Genomic DNA, 23976 nt, shown 5'->3' on the forward strand with positions numbered 1-23976 from the left:
TCCACTATAACTCAATCAATTTTGAACCAATTGACTAGAAATGTTGTACACGGGTAGGTACTAAACCTATCTCACCACATTCCAAAAGTTGTGTCAATTGGTTCAAATTTGACTGAGTTATAGTGGAAAACAGACGAATATAGAAGCCACCGTCCAAGTGGCGCGATTCCCTAGATGTTTACCTGCCACTCTGTACGAAAAATGGATCTAGTTTTGTGTTTTTTTCTTAAAGTTACAGGCAAATTAAGAAAAATGGATCAAGTCTCCCCAGTCTCCCTTACTGCAGCGATAGTGAGCTCGAATAGATGTTTTGATTATGTTAATAATTTTGTTAGATGACCAGCATGAATATAGGGCATCGCGCCACTTGGGCGGTGGCTTCTATATTCATCTGTTTTCCACTATAACTCAATCAATTTTGAACCAATTGACTAGAAATGTTGTACACGGGTAGGTACTAAACCTATCTCACCACATTCCAAAAGTTGTGTCAATTGGTTCAAATTTGACTGAGTTATAGTGGAAAACAGACGAATATAGAAGCCACCGCCCAAGTGGCGCGATTCCCTACAAAAGTTTGGGGCATTGATTGGAAAATTATTCACTCTCATTGGAAATAAAAAATAAAATGGTTTTTAGCCATTTTTCTTGTGCGATACATTCCATATAATCTCCATATAAACGGCTGCGGGGCGAGATGGATCACCTTCAATTTTTGAACGTATTTTTGGAGCATTCAAAAGTTATTTATTTTTTATAACAAGACTATCTCATAAATGACTTCAATCAAGCGGAATGAACGCTCAAAATTCTGGAGCAACATTTGAAAAGGGCATACAAGCATCGGTAAACAATGACTTCACACGTCGCTCCTGAGCCCCCCTCAGCTTATTCAATAAAAAACTAAGACCGTTATCAGATAGAGCAAACATCGATCTTTCGGATAACGGTGTTCATTTGCGTGGGTGGGATGCTGTTATGCCCTACGGAGCGTTTTAGAAAAAAGACACAAGACCTCTTGGGCCCTTTTCAAATGTTGCTCCAGAATTATAACATAAAATTATGATAATTTTTTTAGCGAAAACATAGATTTTCAAGTCGCCGTAGGACCACTCAAATCGTAAAGTTTTTTATATTGCAAATAAATTTATAAAATGTTTACTAGTAGCTCTTGTTTACTCAGTATGGATATGGAGCATATATGAATGCGGAACAAATCTTATATTTTGACGTTTTTCGTTGAGAAAATGTGAATTACTTAAAATGTTACCCATCTTGCCCCACATTTTTTTCACGGCGCAAAATCGATCACGTTTTAAAACTGCTTGTTTAACATCATATTTTGTATTTCATTTCATTTTCATTTTTTCATTTTGCAGCATTTGGTGGGGCAATGAGAGCGCAAGTCAGTCCAAAGCCGATGATAAGGAGGGGTAATGGCTGAATAGTCTTTGCTGACCACATAAACGCCATGGGATAGGAAAAGGGTATTTTGGTGTGGGATTAGGGTGTTAAACTTAACAATATCAATGCAATTCAGATGCAAAATAATTTTAAGGCTCAATAGTGAATCGCATACCTTCCAAAACAAAAAAAAAACAAAATCCACAAAATGCCAAGCATGTCATAGAAAGAAAAAGCGCCCGATTGTTTATTTTGTCAATTATATTCAACGGAAACTCCTCCCCTTTCCGACTCGCCAGTCACCCCGGAAAAAATGTCCCTTCAGTTCTGGAAAATATATTATTCCCAATTAAGCCTTTAATCGAATTGTCCGCGTGGTCTTGTAGTACCCCTACTAGGTAAGAACCAGTCATTGCCATACATATTAAATGCTAGACATGACCCCATGGATAGCATTTGCATATGTAAAAGCTTTGCTGATGTGACTTTTCTTAGGCAATTCTCTCATCTCAAGTTTTTCTTCAAAACCTTGTCAACCTAAGGAAATTGAAGTTAATAATCAATACATTACAAGGTTAGAATTCACATAAAATGAGATCATTCATTCGCACTACAACACCATAGGAGATAATATCACATAGGCTGATTACAGTACAAATGCGAAAAATCTCCCTTTTCCCCCTATCCGCAACCCGGGGACGCGCCCTGTTGGATTTCGAAAGCCTCGGAGAATATTACAAACTTTCAATGGCATTCCCACACACTAACCCACATTGCCCATTCAGGGATCTGACTGGGCCTATTACCCTCCCTCAGTTTGTAATATTCTCACCAACTTGGAATTATATTTTCCCGGCACATAAATGACTTCGACAAATGTTCGATATACTATGCAGCAGCATGATCAGTATAACTATATCAGATGACTTGAAGATCTGATTTTTACAGAATTGTGCCATTGATTACATGCCTGAAATCAAAGCTTCCTGGAAGATATAATCCAAGCCCAGGGATCATATTTTGTATTTAATGAACTTTTTATCTACTTGTAGCATAGCTCGTATTGGTTTGTATTCGTCCGCTACTCTATAATACACTGCCGGTGGAAGCATAATTGTCACATGTGCATTTTTGGCAATATTGAGATTTTGCAGCCCATGACCATGTATCATGGTGTACTACCATATAGGGAAATATAAATAGGTAGTTTGTTCCGAAAATTGTTGAAAAAATGCAACGCCGATTTGTCACATTCTTAAAAGTGGACGCATAAGTGTCACGTTTCATAGGAAAACCTATGACATTTTAAAATCGCTCTAAAACAAAAATTAGTGCTCAAATTCAAAATTGGTTGATGTTAGAACACGATTCGGCATTTATGCTTCATAGTTGAGACCATTTACTTTTTCGAACTTTGGACGCGATTTTCTCGATTGTCGGTTTTTGCACATGTGACATTTATGCGTCCACCGGCAGTACACTAGTTATAGAGTAGCGGACGAATACAAACCAATACGATTTGTATTTACAAAGTTATGGTGATCCATCCTTAGGTGACCCATCTTACCCGCCCCACCCTATGTGTGCCATCAGTAATCTCACGATCCCATATACATCCTATTCGAAAACAAGCGATTACGGTACCGATTGATTCCGTTCTTTTTGTTTTCATGGGTGCTCACTTCTAACAAAAAATACAAAAAAAAAAAGAAACAAAACAAACAGCGCTTCAATCCTTTGCTTTTCGTAGGATGGAATTGGGAGACACATGCTTAATAAGGGAGCCAATACCCTAGTCATCTACAAGAATTACAAAGATTAATAATTAGGAGCATGTCGACTGCTAGAATAAACAAGCATACCTAAATAATTGATTCCAGACCCACTAGTTTTTAAAACTTTCATCATTGAAACATTCATTACGTATTTGTTTGAAAACCATTTCATTGGATCGCTTGGATTTCACAAGATAAACAAAATAATCATCATAAAATTAAAATAAGGAAGGACCATGACTGCGACTATACAATAATTTTATTGTAAAATTTAATTGAATCCTAGACTAACTGTTGGATGCACTATTATTATAATTGTGTGCCGCTAAATGCTTCCGTAGGTAATCCTGCCTCGGATATCCCCTTCCGCACACGTTACAAATGTACGGTTTGATTCCGGTGTGCGCCATTATGTGCCGCTTCAAATCGCTCGAAAACGCATAACTTGCATCGCACAGGTGACACTTGAAAGGTTTCTCGCCGGTGTGCATCCGCATGTGGGACTTCAGACAGGACTTCCGCGCAAAAGTGGCCGAACACAGAGTGCATCCCAACGGACGGTAGTCCGTCACGTGCGTAATGTAATGGTCTTTCAGATTACCCTTCGTTTTGAAACCCTTGCCACAGGTTTCACACTTGAAGTGATCATCTTCGATGGCGTGCGATTTGACGTGCTTCCGGAAGGAATCCTTGATTGCGAACGATTTCGAGCATATGGGACACACGAAGGGACGTTCTCCCTGATGGCACCGCTCATGGTCCGAGAGAGCGCATTTGTCTCTGAAAATTCTCCCACACTGCGAGCACTGGTATTGTTTGGTACGGTAAGGTTTCAACTTATGGTTCAACAGCGATCGCCGAGTTTTGTAGCGACGGTAGCAAGTGGGACAAGGATAATCATTGGCGTTGGAATCATCGGTGGGTTGGCTTTCAGGCAGATGCACTTCCTTGCAGTGCGATTTTAGGCTTTCTTCTGAATCGAACTGTTGATAGCATGCGCAGCATTTCGGTAACTGTTTCTTTCGATCATCGGCTTCCTTGATATGTAGTTTTTTGTGGCTAATATATTGATCCTCGGAGTGGAAGTCCTGTTCGCACTCATCGCATTCGAAAGGTTTATCTTCATACATTTCTCGCTGGTGGAATAGCAATGCTCGCTTTTTGGTGTATCGCTTGTAGCAGGCGTTACATTCATACGGACGAGCAGCAATTTTCTGTGGATCAGTTTGCCGGGAATCTAAATGCATTGTCGAATGTTGCTCTGCCTCTTCTAAGCTTTCAAAACGAATCTTACATTTGCAGCACCTTTTAGGAATTGATGCTACTTTCCGTCTAACGTACTTCCTGCGTTTGTGTTCCGATATGTCATTGCGATCGGTATCGGTTTGCATATCTGGCATTATAGATTTGTCTGCTACATCGTCCTTGTGATCATCACTCTTTTCCTTGTTATCAGCATCATCTTGGCCATCATCTTCTTCATCTGGCACAAAATCAGCATCTTCCTTGTCATCATCTTCCTCCGAAGTACTATCATCTTCTTCCTTTTTGAATGGATCATTATAATCAAAATCGATAGTACTTTCAATCTTCGCATTGACAAGTTCTTCACTTACTGGATATGTATAACCAGCTTCCCTAAAATAATATAAAATTAGCCATCCAGATTGATTAATTGCCACAGCGGATGTCACACCTCACTACTGATTTGTTCTCCTCTAGCTGGAGCCGGAATTTCGTGTCGGACTGCCTACATCGCTCCAGCAATTGATAGGCCACTATCAAGTCATCTTTGCACCTCACACAGCATTGAAACGGAAGTCCGTCGTGTTCGTGAAACTTAAAAAAAATGCCCATTATTATTATGTAGCAAGAAGCTTAAGCTACATGTCCTAACTTACTTCCAATATGACACACTTGCACAACATCTCCGCCAAGGTCGTCCCGTTTTCGGTCCAACTTAACGGAACCGTGTTGTCCGATGTATCGAAGCAAATACGACAGGGTTGTTTGCTAATTTCCAACAAAGCCATAACTTCATTCCAGCGTCCGATTTCTAGCTCCGCAACGATTTGTGTTGATGATGAGTTGTTATTATTTCTATACAGCGACAGAGTTTATTTGGGTAGCGAAACCAGCAAAACAAACTGGACATATTTTAGAGACACAGGTAGGCCTCTTGCTGGATCATAGTATTGGTGAACTTTAAGAAAATTCGTTATCCGCTGTTATCCGTAAGAATGACGTCACAGAGTTCTAGCTTAGTTTGTGGTGTTCCTGTTCTTTGATTTTTGTTCGTCTTTTAATAGTAGGGTCTGGGACCATTTGGGCGGGAGCACCTATTTTGGGCACTTGCTGCTATAACTCAGTCAATGTCAGACCGATTGACTTGAATTTTTGAACATAGCTTGATACTGCGTCTCATTGAGCGTGTTTCAAAAATCAAGTCAATCGGTTCAAAATTGACTGAGTTATAGCAGCAAGTGCCCAAAATAGGTGTTCCTGCCCAAATGTTCCCAGACCCTATTTTTGTTCCAAGCAATTTAAACCTTCTATAATAAAAGATGCAAAACCAATAATAGGCAAAAATAAGAAATTATTTTCTATTTTACTATTAGATTTTAGACTTAGAATATGGTGTGTAAAAAGAAACGGTTTCATCAACTGTTTTGTAAGAATACATTATATGAAACATTTTGGTTTATCCCCTTTACATTCCGTTAATTCTGTGGCTTATGATTCGATCTATAAATAAACTCAATTCATAATCTGAGTGTTTGAAAAGGGTTGATCGATTGTCGATAGAAAAACACACTGTATCAAAGCATGAACCAAAATTGCTGTGAGGTTCAGCAAATAGAAAAAAAAAATATTGTTATTACAACGAAAGATTGCATGGATAAAGATCGTCCGCTTCATTGCCACACCTCATTTAAGCTCATACAGTGAGATGAGCACAAGCAAACCCCCACGGATCTCACCCTCTCACAACGGTTTGTCAAAATGGAAAACATAGCTTATAATCTGTTTTGTCATCAGACCAAACATTTGTTTTCAACATAAATTCAGTATTTTTTTAGTAAATTACATTTGTTCCGACTACAGACATCATGTTTCCGATTATCAATTCTACTGCCTGTCGAATATGTTTCGACACAGCCGATTCCGTTCAATCTCTTGCCGATATCGTGGAAGGAAATTCGCTGGCCGATATGTTACGATATTGTGTTAATCTGGAGGTATGTAAACCATTATTGTCATTGAAGCATACTCATTTTTTTTTTGTTTAAATTGCAGATTGACCAAAACGATGGATTGCCCTATCAATGCTGCATAAGGTGCAAACAGGATCTGGTAGTGGCATATCAGCTAGTGACTCGATGCCATCAATCCGACAGCAAGTTTCGGGAAATGCTGGAAGTGAAATTCAAGCGAAGGTATGATGATTGACATTGTTGTGGTTTCATTTGCCTTTCGAAATTAAAGGGAATTGTCTATTTTGGCCTTAGTAGCTAAATATTCAGGCTATCATCACAATTGATAATTATATTTAACATTTTTTGTTAGTTCCACCGTTACATGCTTCATTGCCTGATCAGAAGAATATAGCACAATTATTCCAAATTATGTTATTGATACCTAAAGCCGTTGAAAATTTGGTAGTAATAAGAAGAATAATAACAAAAAATTTTATCGCAGAACCACAGAAAAAAGTAACAAAATCAAAGTAATACAAAATCAAAAACACTCGAAGTATGCGTTTATAATTTCAATAACTAGATTTGTTATACGCTTCTTATTTGGTATACAATATTTTGGAATTAGGTTTGGTGTTTGGTGTTTCATTTTTTATTACTACCAAATAAGTGCATAACTACTCAAATAGCTGCTTCTGATAGGGTACCTGACTTCTTAAAAGAATTGTCAGAATTATCTCCACAAAATCTATTAGTTTTTTATACCAGAGTATTCAGCTAATAAGTTAAAAAGTCTTGAACTCCCGAGCTTTTCCTAAAATTTTAGTTTGGGTGGCCACTCAACCCTATTCTATCAAGACATTATATTTACAAACTATTGTCTGTTACTTCCAGATCGCCGGTTGACAATGATTTGATGCCACCGTTAACAGAGGACGACATTAAGATCGAACTTGATGTTGATGAAGAGCAAATTTATGCTGAACCTTTGTTTCAGGATATGGACCTGGATTCCAAATCCGATGTGAAAAAGGAAAAAAATGATGGTACGGATAATAAAGCAGCAGATGCTAAAAAAGATTCTAGCGATGATGAGGATCAAGAGGAAGACGAGGAGGGGGACGAAGATGACGTTTCAAACGATGAAGTAGCCTTCGATGAAAATGAGGATGATAAGGAAGATTCACCCAAGAAAAAGAGTAAAAATCCGGAACGATGTTGTCGTTGCAGGGCGAGGTTAACTACAATGGAGGCAATCGTCGAACATTCACAAACGGTTCACCTGATCAAACGGTGCACAGATCTAGACAAAATAAAAGCTAAACCTTTTGAATGCGATCTGTGCTTTAAACGGTACAGCAATAGGAAGGCTTTGCGCAAGCACAAGTTACTGCTTTTCGTGAAAGGTCGGTTCCAATGCGATGAATGTGGTCAGACCTTCCGACTGGAACGAACTCTATTACGACACAAAGATATCCACAAAAATGTGATTCAACCGTACAGTGGACGCAGGGATCAACTTCCTCGATGCTGCGCTTGCTACGAACAGTTTGACACAGATGAGCTTCTGAAGAAACATGCAGACGAGTCCCATCCGCCGGATTTGGAATCTGCGGATGATCCGAACAAGCCATTCCCATGTGACGTATGCCACCGACGATACAAGAACTTGCGTATCTTGAAGGACCATCAGATGAAACCATACCGAACCACACAATACCAATGTGCTACTTGCGGGCGTACATTCAAAGAAAAATGCGCCTTGGCAGATCATGAACGATCCCATCGAGAGGAGAAATCCTTTATTTGCCCGGTATGCTCGAAATCTTTCGCCATGAGAGATTCGTATCGGAAACACGTAAAGGCCCATTCTTTAGCCGAGGATCGGTTCAAGTGCGAAATTTGCGGCAAGGGATTTAAGGCAAAAGCTAATCTTAAGTGTCACCTCATTACGCACAATCCTCAACATCGGCCGATACAGTGTACGCTCTGTCCGGCAAACTTCGCTCGGAAGATATGCCTGCAGGCGCACATGAAACTGCATACTGGCGAAAAATCTCACAAGTGCGATCAGTGCGGTGCCGCGTACACGTTCGCTACCGATCTGAAGCGACATATTATGGCTCACAATGGCATCAAGCCGCACGTGTGCACCATCTGCGGTCGCGGATATCCCAGGAAGGATTACCTCCGGAAGCACATGGCGAATCACGATCAGCGGCGACTTGAGGGAAATAGTTTAGTTTGATCGACGCATTTCGATGGTGTATTATGATCAGCTTATCACACAACCTATACGTACTGGAAATTTGAAGTCACAAAGTTGCAAAAAGATGTCTGTTATATCTATTATTTGTATATTTAATTAAATGGTACTTCTTATAAAATGGAATATACACTTTGTAATAAACTTGAATTGAGAACAAAACAAAAGCAAACAAAGCGTTTTTTTTTATCAGATTCTGACCCTTTTGCTTCCAATGAAATCGGCCATAAAGGTGACGTTAAATTCACGCAATAAGTTGCAAATACGATTTTCTGTCAGCAAGTCTTATTACGAGCTAAGACCATTCCAATGGCAAATGAAGGGAAAATTTTAATAGAATGTTTGAATGGCAAAATTTGCTATTACTTTGTTTGAAATAATAATAAAAATAATAAAAATAATAACAAAATTTCTATGGCATAACAACTAAAGAAAAACTTATTTTGCCATTGTAATAACAAAATCATAGCAAAAAGAACGCCAAAATAGTAACATATTTTAATATGATGGTAAATTATGTTATTGATTTGATGTTATCGCTGATAGTACAATAGTAATATTTTTTATTATTATGTTGTTATACTGTTCAATAATAACTCGCCCATTACAAGTTTTACAATGATAGTAGGTTTTGATATTTATATGTCATTCTTGAGCTATTGAGCATGAGCATGAGCATGATTGACCGCCCGCGGTTGCTCCTCTGTTATTGCAAGGACAACTGCATTTACACAAAGAACCAACAAATGATGCTTGGGATTAGCTGTCTCTTCATTGTGAAATGCTGGAATCCCAATACTTAACTATATATCCCAATACCTACTTGATGCACAGATAATCTTTTCCGATCGTAGTTTCTTTTGGAGTCCCTTTGATGATATGCCTTTGTATTTAACGACTCAAATGGTTGTCAACTGTCAGTAAGGATCTAAGATAGACAAATCCCTCCAATACCTCGAAGGTATTTGTCTATCGTCTATCTTAACATTACTTTCTTGACGAGCTCACTCAGCGAAGTGAACTACCGAAATTCATTAGAATACCTTATGAAATTTAGCCATAACTATAAAGTATGGATGCCATAAGAATACCGTAAACCGGGGTCAAATTGATCAGCGGGGTGAAATTGATCACTCGGGTACTACATTGTAATTCCATACTAGGAACTCTTAAGTGTCGCAATGATCTTAAACTTTTTACGTCATCTGATTCGTAGGTGTCTAGAGATGAGTGTAGACTTTTAATTTTTTAGAAAAAAGTTAGTTTTGCCTTATTTTTTCAAAGAATTTGCAATGTATTTCTCATTTAGCTGAAATCATTGCTACTAAACAATCAATTACTAATAGGACTTCCCATGAATTCTCTGTTTTGACATTTTTGTAAAGCCTTGGTTGGGGTGTTATGCAGCTAATAAAAACATGAAATAGTTATAAAAAGTTCATTTTATGAAGAAATATTCATTTATTGTGATAGAAATCAATTGTTTCAAATGAAATTGCCTACCTCCAGGCGTTTAAGGGAAAATTTCAAAATTTAATTTTGCATTTAAAGTATTAAATTCACTAGTTGTAAGATTTTAGACGCGTTATTCGGTTTTAGAAGAGCAAAATTAAGCGGTGAAGGAAATTTTCCTTTCCAACCGATGCTTAATTGTATACTTATCAATTTCGCCCCAAAGTAGCATTTCCAATATTTTGATATTTGGAGTTATTTAACTTAAAGTTTAAATTTGTTGAACAAAATTCTGTCACATGGTTCCATGGAGATCCACTGGGTACTGGTTTTACAGAAATTCTTTTGGCAATATTTGAACAGGCACTGATGTTATCCGCAAAAGTTGTTTTAAAGTGATCAATTTGACCCCGGATTACGGTACCTTATGAAAATTGGACATGCTTATTATGACCTAATTACATAAGATAAACCTATGAAAAGAAAAATCGTAAAATGATGCAGACTGGAATCGATCCATGAACGTCGAGATCACTGAGCTCTTGCCCAACCCACGCGGCTATCGACGCTTGAGAATATCGTGGTGCTAAATGTGTATAAAAGCCAAATTGTGAGTCGATTCTGCGTCATAAACCGACCTTATGAAATTCATTCTAGCCGTTATGAATTGTTTAAAAGACCATTTCATAACTTAAACCTTATGATAATCTTAGATTTATTTGCCTGAGTGAGTCCTGTCTTATTCAGGCCACTGGCATCAATGAAATTTATCGTAACCAACATCTAACTGCCTTATACTCATATTCGTGCAAATTGAAACGAGTGTGTAATCAACAAACGCAGCTTTTGTTTGATGTTGTGAGCCACACACGAAATCACATTCACAATGCGTGTTTGTTGGGTTGCTTTATTCAACTAATCGCATGCTCCTCTTACCGTACATTAATATTCAAGCGAGTTTGAAGTGTTTTGTGATCATAGGCGGTGGAAAAAATGATTCCAAAAACTGATCAACAAACCAAAATAAACGTTAAACAAAAAATTGTTGATGTTTTCGCATTTGACAGTGGGCGCTATTTATTAGCGCCCAGGACATCCTGTCTACCATGATTCCAATCAGGCTCCTGACACGGCCTATATCAATGCATTGGAATCATGGTAGACAGGATGTCCTGGGCGCTAATAAATAGCGCCCACTGTCAAATGCGAAAACATCAACAATTTTTTGTTTAACGTTTATTTTGGTTTGTTGATCAGTTTTTGGAATCATTTTTTCCACCGCCTATGATCACAAAACACTTCAAACTCGCTTGAATATTAATGTACGGTAAGAGGAGCATGCGATTAGTTGAATAAAGCAACCCAACAAACACGCATTGTGAATGTGATTTCGTGTGTGGCTCACAACATCAAACAAAAGCTGCGTTTGTTGATTACACACTCGTTTCAATTTGCACGAATATGAGTATAAGGCAGTTAGATGTTGGTTACGATAAATTTCATTGATGCCAGTGGCCTGATTCCAATGCATTGATATAGGCCGTGTCAGGAGCCTGGTCTTATTCGGTACCGCTTACTAACTAGCATGTACTTTGAAATTGACGTACTCACTACTAGTCGGACTTTTGCCGCTTCGTGATTATTAATTTAAATGCCGCTAACAAAGTGCTATCCCAGATAACTTTCCGTCATCTTTTCAACTAAACTCGTTATTGTCTTTTTTAAGCAACAAATACGACATGAGAGAGATATCACGTACCCTCAAACTCATGAATTGGAATAAGTGAAACTTCTTCGACTCACTGTTTATGCTTCAAGAAAGTGTGAGATGCAATCATATTCACAGCGAGATCTTGCTCCTATGATTTTTCTCAACAAAATAATGTAAACAAAACAGTGCCCGTGCGTGAACATTGAACAGAATTGTTAGCACAATTTTTGTTTTGTATTCTAATATTCGAGATGTCCTCGAACTTTAACCCCAATTCTTGTCGAATATGCTTCGATGCATCTCTAACAATCGCATCGCTTACTGATATCGTTGATGGACATTCGTTGGCTGATATGTTGAAATATTGCGTCAATCTTGAGGTCAGTATTGGAGTTTGTTTGGAGAATAACTTCTTTGAAACAAATCAAATTTTACAGATGGATAAAAACGACGGATTGCCATACCAATGTTGTACAAAATGTAAGCAAGATTTGATAGTTGCATATCACATGGTGATCCGATGTCATCAATCCGACGTCAAGTTTCGCGCATTAATGCTGGAAGCTAAAGTCAACGAAAGGTAAGATAGAACTATATCACGTGTACTAAAATAATAATGTTTTAATAGAGGATGGAATAACTGGATGAATTGTGTTACAGATTGCCAACTGCAAACGATTTGGTGCCATTAGTAACAGAGGACGACATTAAGATTGAACTGGACGTGGACGACGATAAGGTTATATATGCTGAGCCACTTCAGGATTTAAACCCAGACAAAACAAGCAAAACACAAGAAACAGTGCACACCGAAAACGACAAAAGCGATATCGGCAGTGATGATGATAATATAGAGGATGATAGTTCAAATGATGAATCTGAAGACAATAATAGCCAAGATGACGAAAAGCCTTTAAAAGACGAGAAAATCAAAACACCACAGCGATGCTGTCGATGTAAAATAAAGTTGACATCTATGGAAGCAATACGTAAACATTCAGAAGAAGTTCACTTCTCCCAGAGGTGCACAGAGTCTAAAAAAATCTCCTCCAAGCCATTCGAATGTGATATTTGTTTCAAAAGGTTGACCACCAAAAAAGCTTTGCGACGGCATAAGTTGTCCATCTTTGTTGAGAATAAGTTCCAGTGCGATGAATGCCAATTAAGTTTCAAGCTCGAACGAACTCTTATGCACCACAAAGATAGTCACAGAAATATAGTTCAACCATATGTTCGACCGCAAGGCAAACTTCCTCGATGCTGTGCCTGTTTCAAACAATTTGACGATGATGATCTTTTACGAAAACATGCTGATAAAGCCCATCCGGCAAGCAGTATATCTTCTGAAAATCCTAAAAGGCCTTTTCCATGCGATTTATGTCATCGACAATACAAGAACCTTATCGTACTACGAGAACACCAAGCAAAGCCTTACCGGCTCAAGCAGTTCCAGTGTGCTACCTGTGGTCGCACATTCAAAGAAAAATGTTATTTAACAGACCACGAGCGGACTCATCAAGAGGAACAAGCCTTCACCTGCCCGGTTTGCTCCAAATCATTTGCGATGAAGCTTTCGTATCGGAGACACGTTAAAACTCACTCACCAGGCGAGGATCGCTTTAGATGCGAAGTGTGCGGAAAGGGATTCAAAGCACGAACGCTCCTGAAACGCCATTCCATAACGCACAATCCTCAACACAGGCCGATACAGTGCACGCTATGCCCAGCAACTTTTGCGTGGAAAACATGCTTACAATCGCACATGAAAATGCACACCGGAGAAAAACCACACAAATGCAACCAGTGCGGTGCAGCTTATGCGTTCTCTACGGACCTGAAGCGCCACATTATGGCCCACAGTGGCATCAAGCCGTACGTTTGTACAATCTGCGGCCGGGGATATCCCAGGCAGGATTATCTGCGGAAGCATATGGCTAGTCATGGAAATCAGGAGCAGGGTACCAGTAAATGAAGTGGAGAACTATGATCGACAAAGAGGAATTATTTAGGAATTCGGGTAAATAAAATATCTTCATATCAAGTGGTATCAGCTGATGATAAATGAAAACTGCTTATAACACTCTCGACTTAGTATGTGTGTAGGTGTTTAGTTAAGATTTTGCTGTGCAAAGTCGTACAAGATGACTTCCAATTGATAGTAAAAAAATATATTTAGAAATGTCAACCAGAAACCAGATTTTACCTTAACAGTTCCTCAGAACTAGCGCAAAGTAAGAAATTCACTGACTATTATTTATAAGTAATCAATTATCCACATCATTGACAAAGAGGAATCTGGTGTTATCAATCAGCTTGTATTGAATAATTTTCAATAAATAAAGCCGGTCAAAACGTTAGTTAATCAAAAGTAATCGTATATATTTATTTTAGCAAGGCCGATAAAGGCAGCATTCAAACACTAATTACGAACGATACGGACATTGCCACAATCGCAGTTGCTCACCCGAACAAGAAAAAAAAAATGACCCAACTTTTTCTACTTCAACTGTCTCTGAACTGTTAGAGACGCAACTTGCTAACTAGTTTTTCAAAAAACGTCAGTATTGCACTTTTCATTTTCATTTTGCAGCATTTGGTGGGGCAATGAGAGCGCAAGTCAGTCCAAAGCCGATTATAAGGAGGGGTAATGGCTGAATAGTCTTTGCTGACCACATAAACGCCATGGGATAGGAAAAGGGTATTTTGGTGAGGGATTAGGGTGTTGGTACAGACTTGACAATATCAATGCTATTCAGATGCAAAATAATTTTAAGGCTCAATAGTGAATCGCATACCTTCCAAAACCAAAAAAATAATAATCCTCAAAATGCCAAGCAAGTCATAGAAAGAAAAAAACGCCCGATTGTTTATTTTGTCAATTATAACAAACGGAAACTTCCAACTTCACCGACTCACCAGTCACCCGGAAAAATGGTCCTTAAGTTCTGGAAAATATATTATCCCTATTTAAGCCCTTAATCGAATTGTCCGCGTGGTGTTGTAGTACCCCTGCTAGGTAAGAACCAGTCATTGCCATACATATTAAATGCTAGACATGACCCCATGGATAGCATTTGCATATGTAAAAGCTTTGCTGATGTGACTTTCCTATTAGGCAATTCTCTCATCTCATGTTTGTCTTCAAAACCTTGTCAAGCTTAGAAAATTGAAGCTAATAAACAATACATTACAAGGTTCGAATTCCCATAGAATGAGATCATTCATTCGCACTACAACACCATAGGAGATAATGTCACATTGGCTGAGTACAGTACAAATGCGAAAAATCTCCCTTTTCCCCCTATCCGCAACCCGGGGACGCGCCCTGTTGGATTTCGAAAGCCTCGGAGAATATTGCAAACCTTCAATGGCATTCCCATACACTAACCCACATTGCCCATTCAGGGGTCTGCCTGGGCCTATTACCCTCCCTCAGTATGTAATATTCTCACCAACTTGGAATTATATTTTCCCGGCACATAAATGACTTCTACAAATGTTCGATATACTATGCAGCATCATGATCAGTATAACTATATCAGATGACGATGACTTGAAGATCTGATTTTTACAGAATTGTTTGCCATTGATTATACATTCAGCTATTCCAATCATTACTGCAAAGCACATCGACCACATGCCTGAAATCAAAGCTTCCTGGAAGATATAATCCAAGCCCAGGGAAAAAAAACGTCAGTATTGCACTTACCTGTTTATCGAGCATTCTACCTGAAATAAAACAAATAAAAAAATGTGTTATTTTCTAAATCAAAATTTTAAAGATCAATTTTAGTAACACAGAAATTTTAATTAATGACCGCACTTACCAAGTCCACAGTTCGTTAGGTAGGGAAAGGAATGAGTCTGGTGATTGTCGCTACTTCAAGACTGAGAGTACCTCTGCATCTAATACCCCAGACAGACATGTGATACGAGTGCGATTCTCGTACAACGGTACGCAGTGTCTTGAATAGACAGAATGATCAGTGTGGCACTCATTTCAAACGCAATTGTACAGTGATTCTTGTATCACATGTGTGTCATATACTTATGACAAAAAAAATATACTTATGACACACATGTGATACAAGAATCACTGTACAATTGCGCTTGAAATGAGTGCCATACTGAAAATTCTTTCAGTTCAAGCCAGTCTTGTCAGAATTTTCTTGACACTGCATACCGTTGTACAGGAATCACACTCGTATCACATGTCTGTCTGGGGTAATAAGTATAATACAGTAAAGGATCGGTAGTACTTAATACAAACCTCATTAGGGTTTGTATTAATAATTAATTACTCTCTTCACTGCATACTCTATTCCCACAGGAGTTATTACTTCCTCGTAGCATCGGCTGGGCTGCAAGCAACCTCAGGCTAGATCGAGTAACCCGGTGGGAACTTTGTTCGTCCCATGCTAGGGGCTGCTGATCAACGTCCGACTTTTAGCACTAGAATAATACGAACTGAGACAACTTGCAACGACATCAGCAAACAAAAAGGATTTGCTATTGAAAACTCGGGACATGTACCTGGCTATCTGTAAACTTCATTGGGAGCGCCCGGATATATGCCGATCTACTTAAGGACCGCTGATTTTGTGTTGGACAAGAGGCAGACCTGAGGAATGCAGGGTTGACCCTGCCCGCCTTCCGAGGACAAAGGGAGTGGCGAGGACCACTCGGGAAACTGGCTAAGCGCCAGCATGTTACCGTGATGGACTCTCCAGAGCGAGTCATCGATGTTCGTTGCTGCTAGGCTACGTAGCTAACCTTGAAGGTGCAATGTGCACTAGCCCCTCTCTGAAGCAAGGGAATGTGTTTAAGTGGGTCGAGAAGAGAGTAGTCCTGGCTTGTATACTAGTGTTGTAGTAGACGGCCTTAACCCCACACTACCCTAACCTTCCTGTTAGGGTGTCTGTTGAGCAGATTTTCTCCCTATGGTTTAGAAGGAAAACAAAAAAGACCTGAGGAATGTTCTCCGGCTCCTAGAACATGACCATACGTAGTACCTCTTTCCAACACAGCCACACTTATCGTTACCGCTGGAGGTCATCGACGTCAGGACCTTTTTTTTTTGTAGAGTGACCAGGTGGAGCTGCAGGACAGCTGATAGCAAAGCCTGGACCCTTTCCTAACTTTCCCCCTACTAGGACCAATACTCACGATGGACTAGACGATGTCGTCAACTTGAGCAAGAAAAGAAGGCTGTCTATGTTAACGCCTTCTATGAATAGCGAGATGAATATAGACTGTTTCAGAAATTATAAATACACTAACGATTAACTGCCATTTCAATTTGATCACAATATCCAAAAAAAAATCTTCTAGCTCTATAGTAAACATGCTAACGAAGCAAATAATACCAATTTTGTTGATGTTTCTGGTAAAAGATAAAAAATTGGGCTCTGTAAACTAAAAAAAATGTAGCATAGTAGAAAAGAAAAAAATCTTACAGATAAAATATTTAATTTCCAAACACAGAAAAAATGCTGTATCGATAATAAAAGATATTTCTCGATTGGTACGAGTTATTTTTACTGGGATATTTGATCAAGAACCACCATTACGGGCCTTCTCAATACAATTTTTTTTGTTTCAAATTTCTCAACAACACCAGTAGCAACAAACGTTAAGCGAACGAATGTCCTAATTATTGCTTACTGCATTCAATTTTATGGTATGCCAAGCTTTGCCATCTGAAGGATCGAAGGAGCTGAAAAAATAAGTTTGTTTAGAATAAATGCGTTCAGCAAAGCTAAGAAACTGTGTGGTAGTTCTTATGGTCCGTAGAAAACCCTAAAAAATAAGAAACTTGATCTCCGATAAAATGTTGTGGAAATGCCTTTATCGATTTTTCCCAAATTTTGATCAAAGCATTCCTTACACTACTTGTTGAGAAAGCTAATGTGATAAACATTTAGATACCTTTTGGTATTTAGTGATAAATAATGTTGAAATCATTAAAAACACCTTTGTGCAAATGCAAATTTGAAAAATTAAGTTATTTGTTGGAGAATTCGACCGTTCTTTAAAATATCAAGACAATTGAAAAGAAATATAAAAATATATAGTACAATATGCTATACTCTGAAAGAAGTTGATAAAAATCATTAGAACAGTTCATTTAATTTAATAAACATATTTATAATTTCTGAAACAGTCTATAGTACTTTGAAAAGTACTGAGAAATATTACAAAGAAGAGCAAAAAAATGTGTCATAGCTAATTTTTAAAGATTTGATATTTCTGAAAATTATTCGGAGACAGCTACCAGAGTAAGCGTTTTTAGCCGATATGAGCAACTAATTTTTCTGACAGCTTCCCCAAACAATAATCAAATAATATCCTAAGTTATTTTATAATACATTCTGGGAATTATTTCAAGCTGATTACCAATAGTGTCAATAACCGATGTTGGTCATTAACAGCACCAGCATCACCCCCAAATAACTCTCATATTAATATTAGATAACACTTTTTGAGCTTCCATTCGATTTTGTAAAGAAATCAGTCAAACCCTGTATGTCAAAGTATAGTCTATTATGTGTCGAATTGTGTTTTTAATTTCGCTAGTCGTCTTCTGCATATCTATGATAATCTCAGTCCGAAGTATTATTATATCCACCGTTACCCTTTACATTGTCAACCGTCCTAAGTCCTAAAGAAACATGTAACTGTGGAGCGGACCTGGTGTGATGGTTAGAACACTTGACTATCACGCCGAGGACCTGGGATCGAATCCCACTCCCAACAAACTCACAAAAAAATGTGGGTTCTTCCTTCGGAAGGAAAGTAAAGCGTGGGTCCCGAGATGAACTAGCCTAGGGCTAAAAATCTCGTTAATACAGATTAAAAAAAAACATGTAACTAAATTCTTAGTTTTTTGGTCAGCGTTATCATACCGTCTAAGATATGAAAACAAAAAATTCAGTCAGCTTATTTTCTTTTTTTTTTTTTTTTTGGAAAGGTTCCTAGCGGCACGCCGACGGACGTAGAAACCTCTCCCATCACTGTGCGCACAAGCGTCTCGCGTTTGCGCGGACAACGACAGTTCACTAGGCCTTTGGATAGGATAGAGAACGTAATCCTCAGCAGTTCACCAGTCGTGCACGGAACATGTCGTCCAGTAAGACACTGTTGCGTACTGACTCAGAAGGTTACGGTAGAAGGTGTGAAAGTTTCGGTTTTGTCATATAGTCAATTTTGTATTTGTTTTTTTTTGTCATGTCGAGGTTTAAAGAATGTTATTGTTCATATTTATGCTGTGATCTATAATTCAGTAATCTTTGGTGTGCCTATGATCTGTTTGTCATGTCCATTTTCGTTGATATTGATTTTAGTATTGTCTTTATTATCTTTGAAAGTTGTCTTTCGTCCACATTCCTAGCACTATCAGCATCGGTCCAAATAAGTACATATTAAAGAAAACCTTTTATACACTCAGTCGAAAAATGTAAAAATATCTAATTTGTCATAAATAATCTACGTCAGTCAAAGTCGAAGTAGTCGGTTTTTGTCGATTTTGTCTTGATCACACGTTAGCTTCGAATCTATAAGCAAGCACTGTTAAATGCTGCACTTCCCACTATTAGTTTCTTAGTTATTTTAAATTTATATTGAAAATTATAGAAAAAATTGAATCACGAAAGCACATCAAATGTTGAGTACCCTCAGTGTACCAGTAGCCGCTCGTGTTCCAATAGCCGCTCACGATCGTAGAAATGAAGTTCACCTGCAAAAATACCATGTGTTTATCACGGATATTCAAAATCTGCGTGCCGAATTACATTTAAACGGGGAGGATTGCACATATTTATGCCAATTTACTTCCGTTTCATGACGGTGAGCGGCTATTGGAACACGAGCGGCTACTGGTACATTGACGGTATTGTATTAGCAAATTGAATACGCGAGATACTACTAATTATTACGAGTACCCTGGCTTCCACCCATTACTAACAGATATCATTAAAAAGTTATTACTCTGTATAATGTATACTATTAAGTACAAAGAAAGATCCTCGGCTCCGTAAAGCGTTATACGCGATTGAGCCCCAAATAAATGAACTAGATAAAAAAAAATCATATTTGAAATAAATTTGTATTTGTATAGTGTATTTGTAAAAAATAACCGAATAGTGGGAAGCCGAGGAAACAGTTCAAAGTCTGCTGACTCAAAAAAGATTCCGAGACTCATCACAAAACACAAAAATTTGCATTATGATTCACAACGACTCTCGAAACCTTCCCAGACTCAATCGACCGGAACTGTTTTCTGGGTATAGAAACTACTAGGCCCCAGTAGGTACCTCCTGTTTATCGAGCATTTCTGATAAATCAGCCATACTCCATTTGTAGCAGCCGGTTCGCAATGAACCGTTGGAGGCGCATTAAAGTGTTAAAGGTGATATTTTCATTACAAGAATTACAATTAACATCCTTCACTTTAATACCGTCGAACCCTGGGATCTACGCCGGGGCCCGTGGCGTAGTTGGTCACACGTTCGCTTCATATGCGGATGGTCATGGGTTTGATTCCCAGCCCCGGCACTTGTAATTTTTCGTCAGTTGCTTTTCCCCCGAGAGCAACTGACACTGACCCTCTTCTGAGCCCCATGGCTCAAATGGACCCGGATACCTGGACATCGGCGAACTGCTACTCATAATGGACCCCCAATCGGACTGGAAAGGAACAACGGCCATCCATCATCATCATCCTTGTGCTCATCATTCTACTAGGTATAAAGTAGAAAAAGTGAAAGCAGCAGAAAGGCAACCAGTTCGATAAAGTAGAATAGAATCTAGCCGCTGTACAAAAATGTAAGTGCAGCTGCCAATTGAGATTGCTCACGTAGTGCCCCAGTGGACAATAGAGCTGTAACTTAGGTTAAGTGATTAGGAATTAAAAAAAAAACCTGTGATCTTGGCCAGGGAATTCAGTCAGCTAATTTTCGTGTCAAAAATAAAAATGATAAAGATTTTTTGTCAACTTTTATGCATTCATCCCTACAAAACCTATTAAAATAAGAAATACAAATATAAACTGTAGTAGGCCTTGCCGTTTCAAAAACTGTATTATGTCATAATAAAGAACACCGTAGCACGAACTACACGTCTTTCTTTATAAGTATCTACATTTCAGAAGTGGGATGGAACCGTGAACATTCTGGAACTATTTCGTCAAAATTAGAAGTTGCCTTTCAAGAAATCATCACGATATCTTGAAGAACTACAATTACCTATGGAAAAAGTGAAATGCCAGCGAAACGACAGTGAATCTAGAAGCGGATCTTATCTGGCCATTACTCTCGGACGATGCCGGCGAGAGGAGTTACGAAATGGAATGACACAGAAGCGTTGTGGGCAGCAGGTGAAGATTTAAGCATAAGTGATGCATTACAACATCGGAGACTTTGTCGACGAGTTGGAGCTTTAAGGAAAATAAAGTTGAATCAGCCGTGCACATCGAGGACGATGTGAAAAATCAAGATGGCCGAACTGTAGTAGGCCTTGCCGTTTCAAAAACTGTATTATGTCATAATAAAGAACACCGTAGCACGAACTACACGTCTTTCTTTATAAGTATCTACAAAACTCATTTAAAAAATCAACAGTTTTATGTTTACCTAATCAGTCCTTAATTATCTAAAGGTAAGGAAGTTAATTGTTAACATAACCTAATCTGTAAGTCAACTTATCCTAGCGTCCACTGTCCTGTGTATTTTCGAATTCAATTGATGAATGATGAGTGTAACGCAGAGACCTCCCCTATGCACTCTTGCGTTACGTTAAATTTCACAGTTACTGTTAAATTTGAGATAATTCAAAGAATTCAAAGATTAGGTGTATGCAAGCTGAATTATAAGTTGTCTTTAACTTGTGGTGAATGCACAACAGATACTCCTTTGGTTCCCATTAGCACTTACGGCCGATTCTTTCACTTGCGCTCAACTCGTAAACCAGATATATCTAGCTCAAAGTCCATGCGGTGGTGAATAAACTAGCGTTTAGGGTAAAAGTGTATAATACGCCCCACCGGGGCAAAACGCCCCCTTTCATTTTCTAGCGATTCAAGCGCTTTTTGCATGCATGATCGATTGGAAATCTTAAATATTAATGATTAATTGCCATCAGCTTGGTCCGTTAGTTGATTTGTACAGAAAAGCAATAAAAATTTCAAAAAGACTGAAATCGAGGCTTTTGGCGTAATATTTTACCTCTTGCAAGCTGGCTTCATTGTAAACGAAGCTAGTTCCGTTCGCTTATGTTATTTTGCAACTTTTATGCAGTAAAACAGTTGTTAAAAGGCCCTCCTAGGATAAGCATGTGGTAGAATTATCCCATGGTACAGTTTTATCACGGGGCTGGACGTTTGTCTTTTGATGGGGCGTATTGCCCCGTTTGTTTTGATAAGGTAAATTTTGGAACGTTTTCGGAAAACGTTTCAAAGCTTCCATAGCCGCCCCTCCAGAGGTAAAGTTCTCATGCAACACTTTAATGACTTTAGAAAAAACGATTTGCAGTGGACAATAGATGGAATAAGGCGCCAATTTTAGATATATTGCCATTTCTGCTTAGGGGGGGCATATTATACCTGTTTACCCTAAGTGCTAATGGGTTAAGCCCTCCCATCGCGTCAAGATTGAATATCCAGGGGAGGGTCATCGACGTCAGGACCTATCGTGGCGCTAACGGAGACGCTAATTTGGTGATGGTCAAACTGCGTTACCTAACGAGAGCACGCTCGATGTGATCCCCAGAAAACTGCTGGAGTTATACAGTAAAAAAGCCATAAACGACGAGGAGTGCAATCCCGACAAAACGTGGAACATGGAACGATACAAACAGAAGCGGAAACAGCAGACCATGAAAAGAAACAGAGTACGAGGAAATAGAACTGCTCTGCCGTTCTCAAGAAACACGGAAGTCATACCAAAAGCTCAACACATCCCGCAACGGCCTCGTGCCCCAAGTCGAAATGTGCAAGCACAGACAAACAGACGTATCACTTGGAACAAAATGCGATAAAAATCATCGTCACGCAAACATAATCGCCCAATGCTAATTATGATGTAGTACGCAAACCCACTGAGTAGATGGCGGTAGTGAGCAAACGTCAAACAGGAGCAAAAGCGATGCGAGCGCCATGAGCGAGCGATTTGCGAACTACGGAATATTTGAATAATCCGTTAAAAAGGGAAACGATGGGAAGCAGTGCTGAAAATTTCATTTCGTCATATCTAAATTCAATCACTTACAGCCAGGCACGGGAAAATTCATTCACTCACATTCATCTTGCCAACTGCGCTCTTTGTTTTGATTGCTTTGTATCGTTCGCTCACGGTTGGATCCAAACCGTTCCAATGAACTCCACCGAGCCTCAATACAAACGAACTGCAGAAAGAAAGATTGCATAAAGAGAATGGCACCGAAGCAATTGAATCATGTCGATCGTGGTTCTTCGGTTGGGCCGTGATTCAATGAATCTTTACGCGAACGTTCACTCACGAATCAAATTTTAGATTCAGTGTGAATGAAAGATTGCATTCGCGTGATTGTTATGACCAGGGATGAGAAATGTACTGGGAAAAACGGTTACCGACTGTACATTTGACATTTTTCCACACGAACATCAAAAGCCCAGCCAAACTCAAACTGTTCGAAAAATAAATGTCATAACATTTTTTTTCCTGCAGCCTTCTTCCTCGAAACGGTTTTCAAGCGCGAGAGCGCCAGTACTCGAGCACAACGACGACACAAATTTCTGTCTCTCCCATTTTCGCATTTTTCTGCGTTTCAAACCGCTTCTAGACAAACTTCTTTACATGCATCACAAAGCTAGGAGTGTGCTCTAGCTATTTGTGCAAATAGATTTAAATTATTTATTAAAACAAGTGAGTTATAAGCAGTTGAAAATTTTTGACATTTTTCGCAATCACCCGCCTCAGCATGACTGCTCATAAATATTTTCGTGGGGAAGCGAAAACCATCAAGCGACTGCTTGACTGCCGTCGGCGCGGCGTCTGATGGTGTTGGTGCTGCCGTTGTTTTGTTTTTATTTTACTGCCAGTATCGTTGAACGGTAAACAGAAAAAAGTCTCATTCTCATGCCTGGTTATGACAATATTATTTTGCGGGTTTGGTGCGTTTTCTCAATTTATTGCTAGA

At 38.8% G+C, this 23976-nt stretch overlaps 3 protein-coding genes across 3 annotated transcripts; 2 read left to right on the forward strand and 1 right to left on the reverse strand.

Moving 5' to 3' along the window:
- Positions 1–3420: 3420 nt before the first annotated feature.
- Positions 3421–5355, reverse strand: LOC134287796 (zinc finger protein OZF-like). The gene is made up of 3 exons (XM_062850716.1): positions 5081–5355; positions 4876–5018; positions 3421–4817 (listed from the first exon to the last, which is right to left on the reverse strand). Exons 1-3 carry the CDS (start codon positions 5210–5212, stop codon positions 3467–3469), a joined length of 1626 nt encoding a protein of 541 aa, XP_062706700.1. The 5' UTR covers positions 5213–5355; the 3' UTR covers positions 3421–3466.
- A 781-nt stretch (positions 5356–6136) lies between these two features.
- Positions 6137–8877, forward strand: LOC109398634 (gastrula zinc finger protein XlCGF26.1). Its single transcript, XM_019671018.3, has 3 exons — positions 6137–6418; positions 6477–6616; positions 7271–8877. The coding sequence occupies exons 1-3, from the start codon at positions 6290–6292 to the stop codon at positions 8622–8624; spliced, it is 1623 nt and encodes a 540-aa protein (XP_019526563.3). The 5' UTR covers positions 6137–6289; the 3' UTR covers positions 8625–8877.
- Positions 8878–11960: 3083 nt separating this feature from the next.
- LOC109398663 (gastrula zinc finger protein XlCGF26.1-like) lies at positions 11961–13883 on the forward strand. The gene is made up of 3 exons (XM_019671048.3): positions 11961–12185; positions 12243–12385; positions 12466–13883. Exons 1-3 carry the CDS (start codon positions 12057–12059, stop codon positions 13775–13777), a joined length of 1584 nt encoding a protein of 527 aa, XP_019526593.3. The 5' UTR covers positions 11961–12056; the 3' UTR covers positions 13778–13883.
- The last annotated feature ends 10093 nt before the right edge of the window (positions 13884–23976 follow it).

Source organism: Aedes albopictus, chromosome 2 (genome assembly GCF_035046485.1).
Source record: "Aedes albopictus strain Foshan chromosome 2, AalbF5, whole genome shotgun sequence".
Lineage (NCBI taxonomy): Eukaryota > Metazoa > Arthropoda > Insecta > Diptera > Culicidae > Aedes > Aedes albopictus.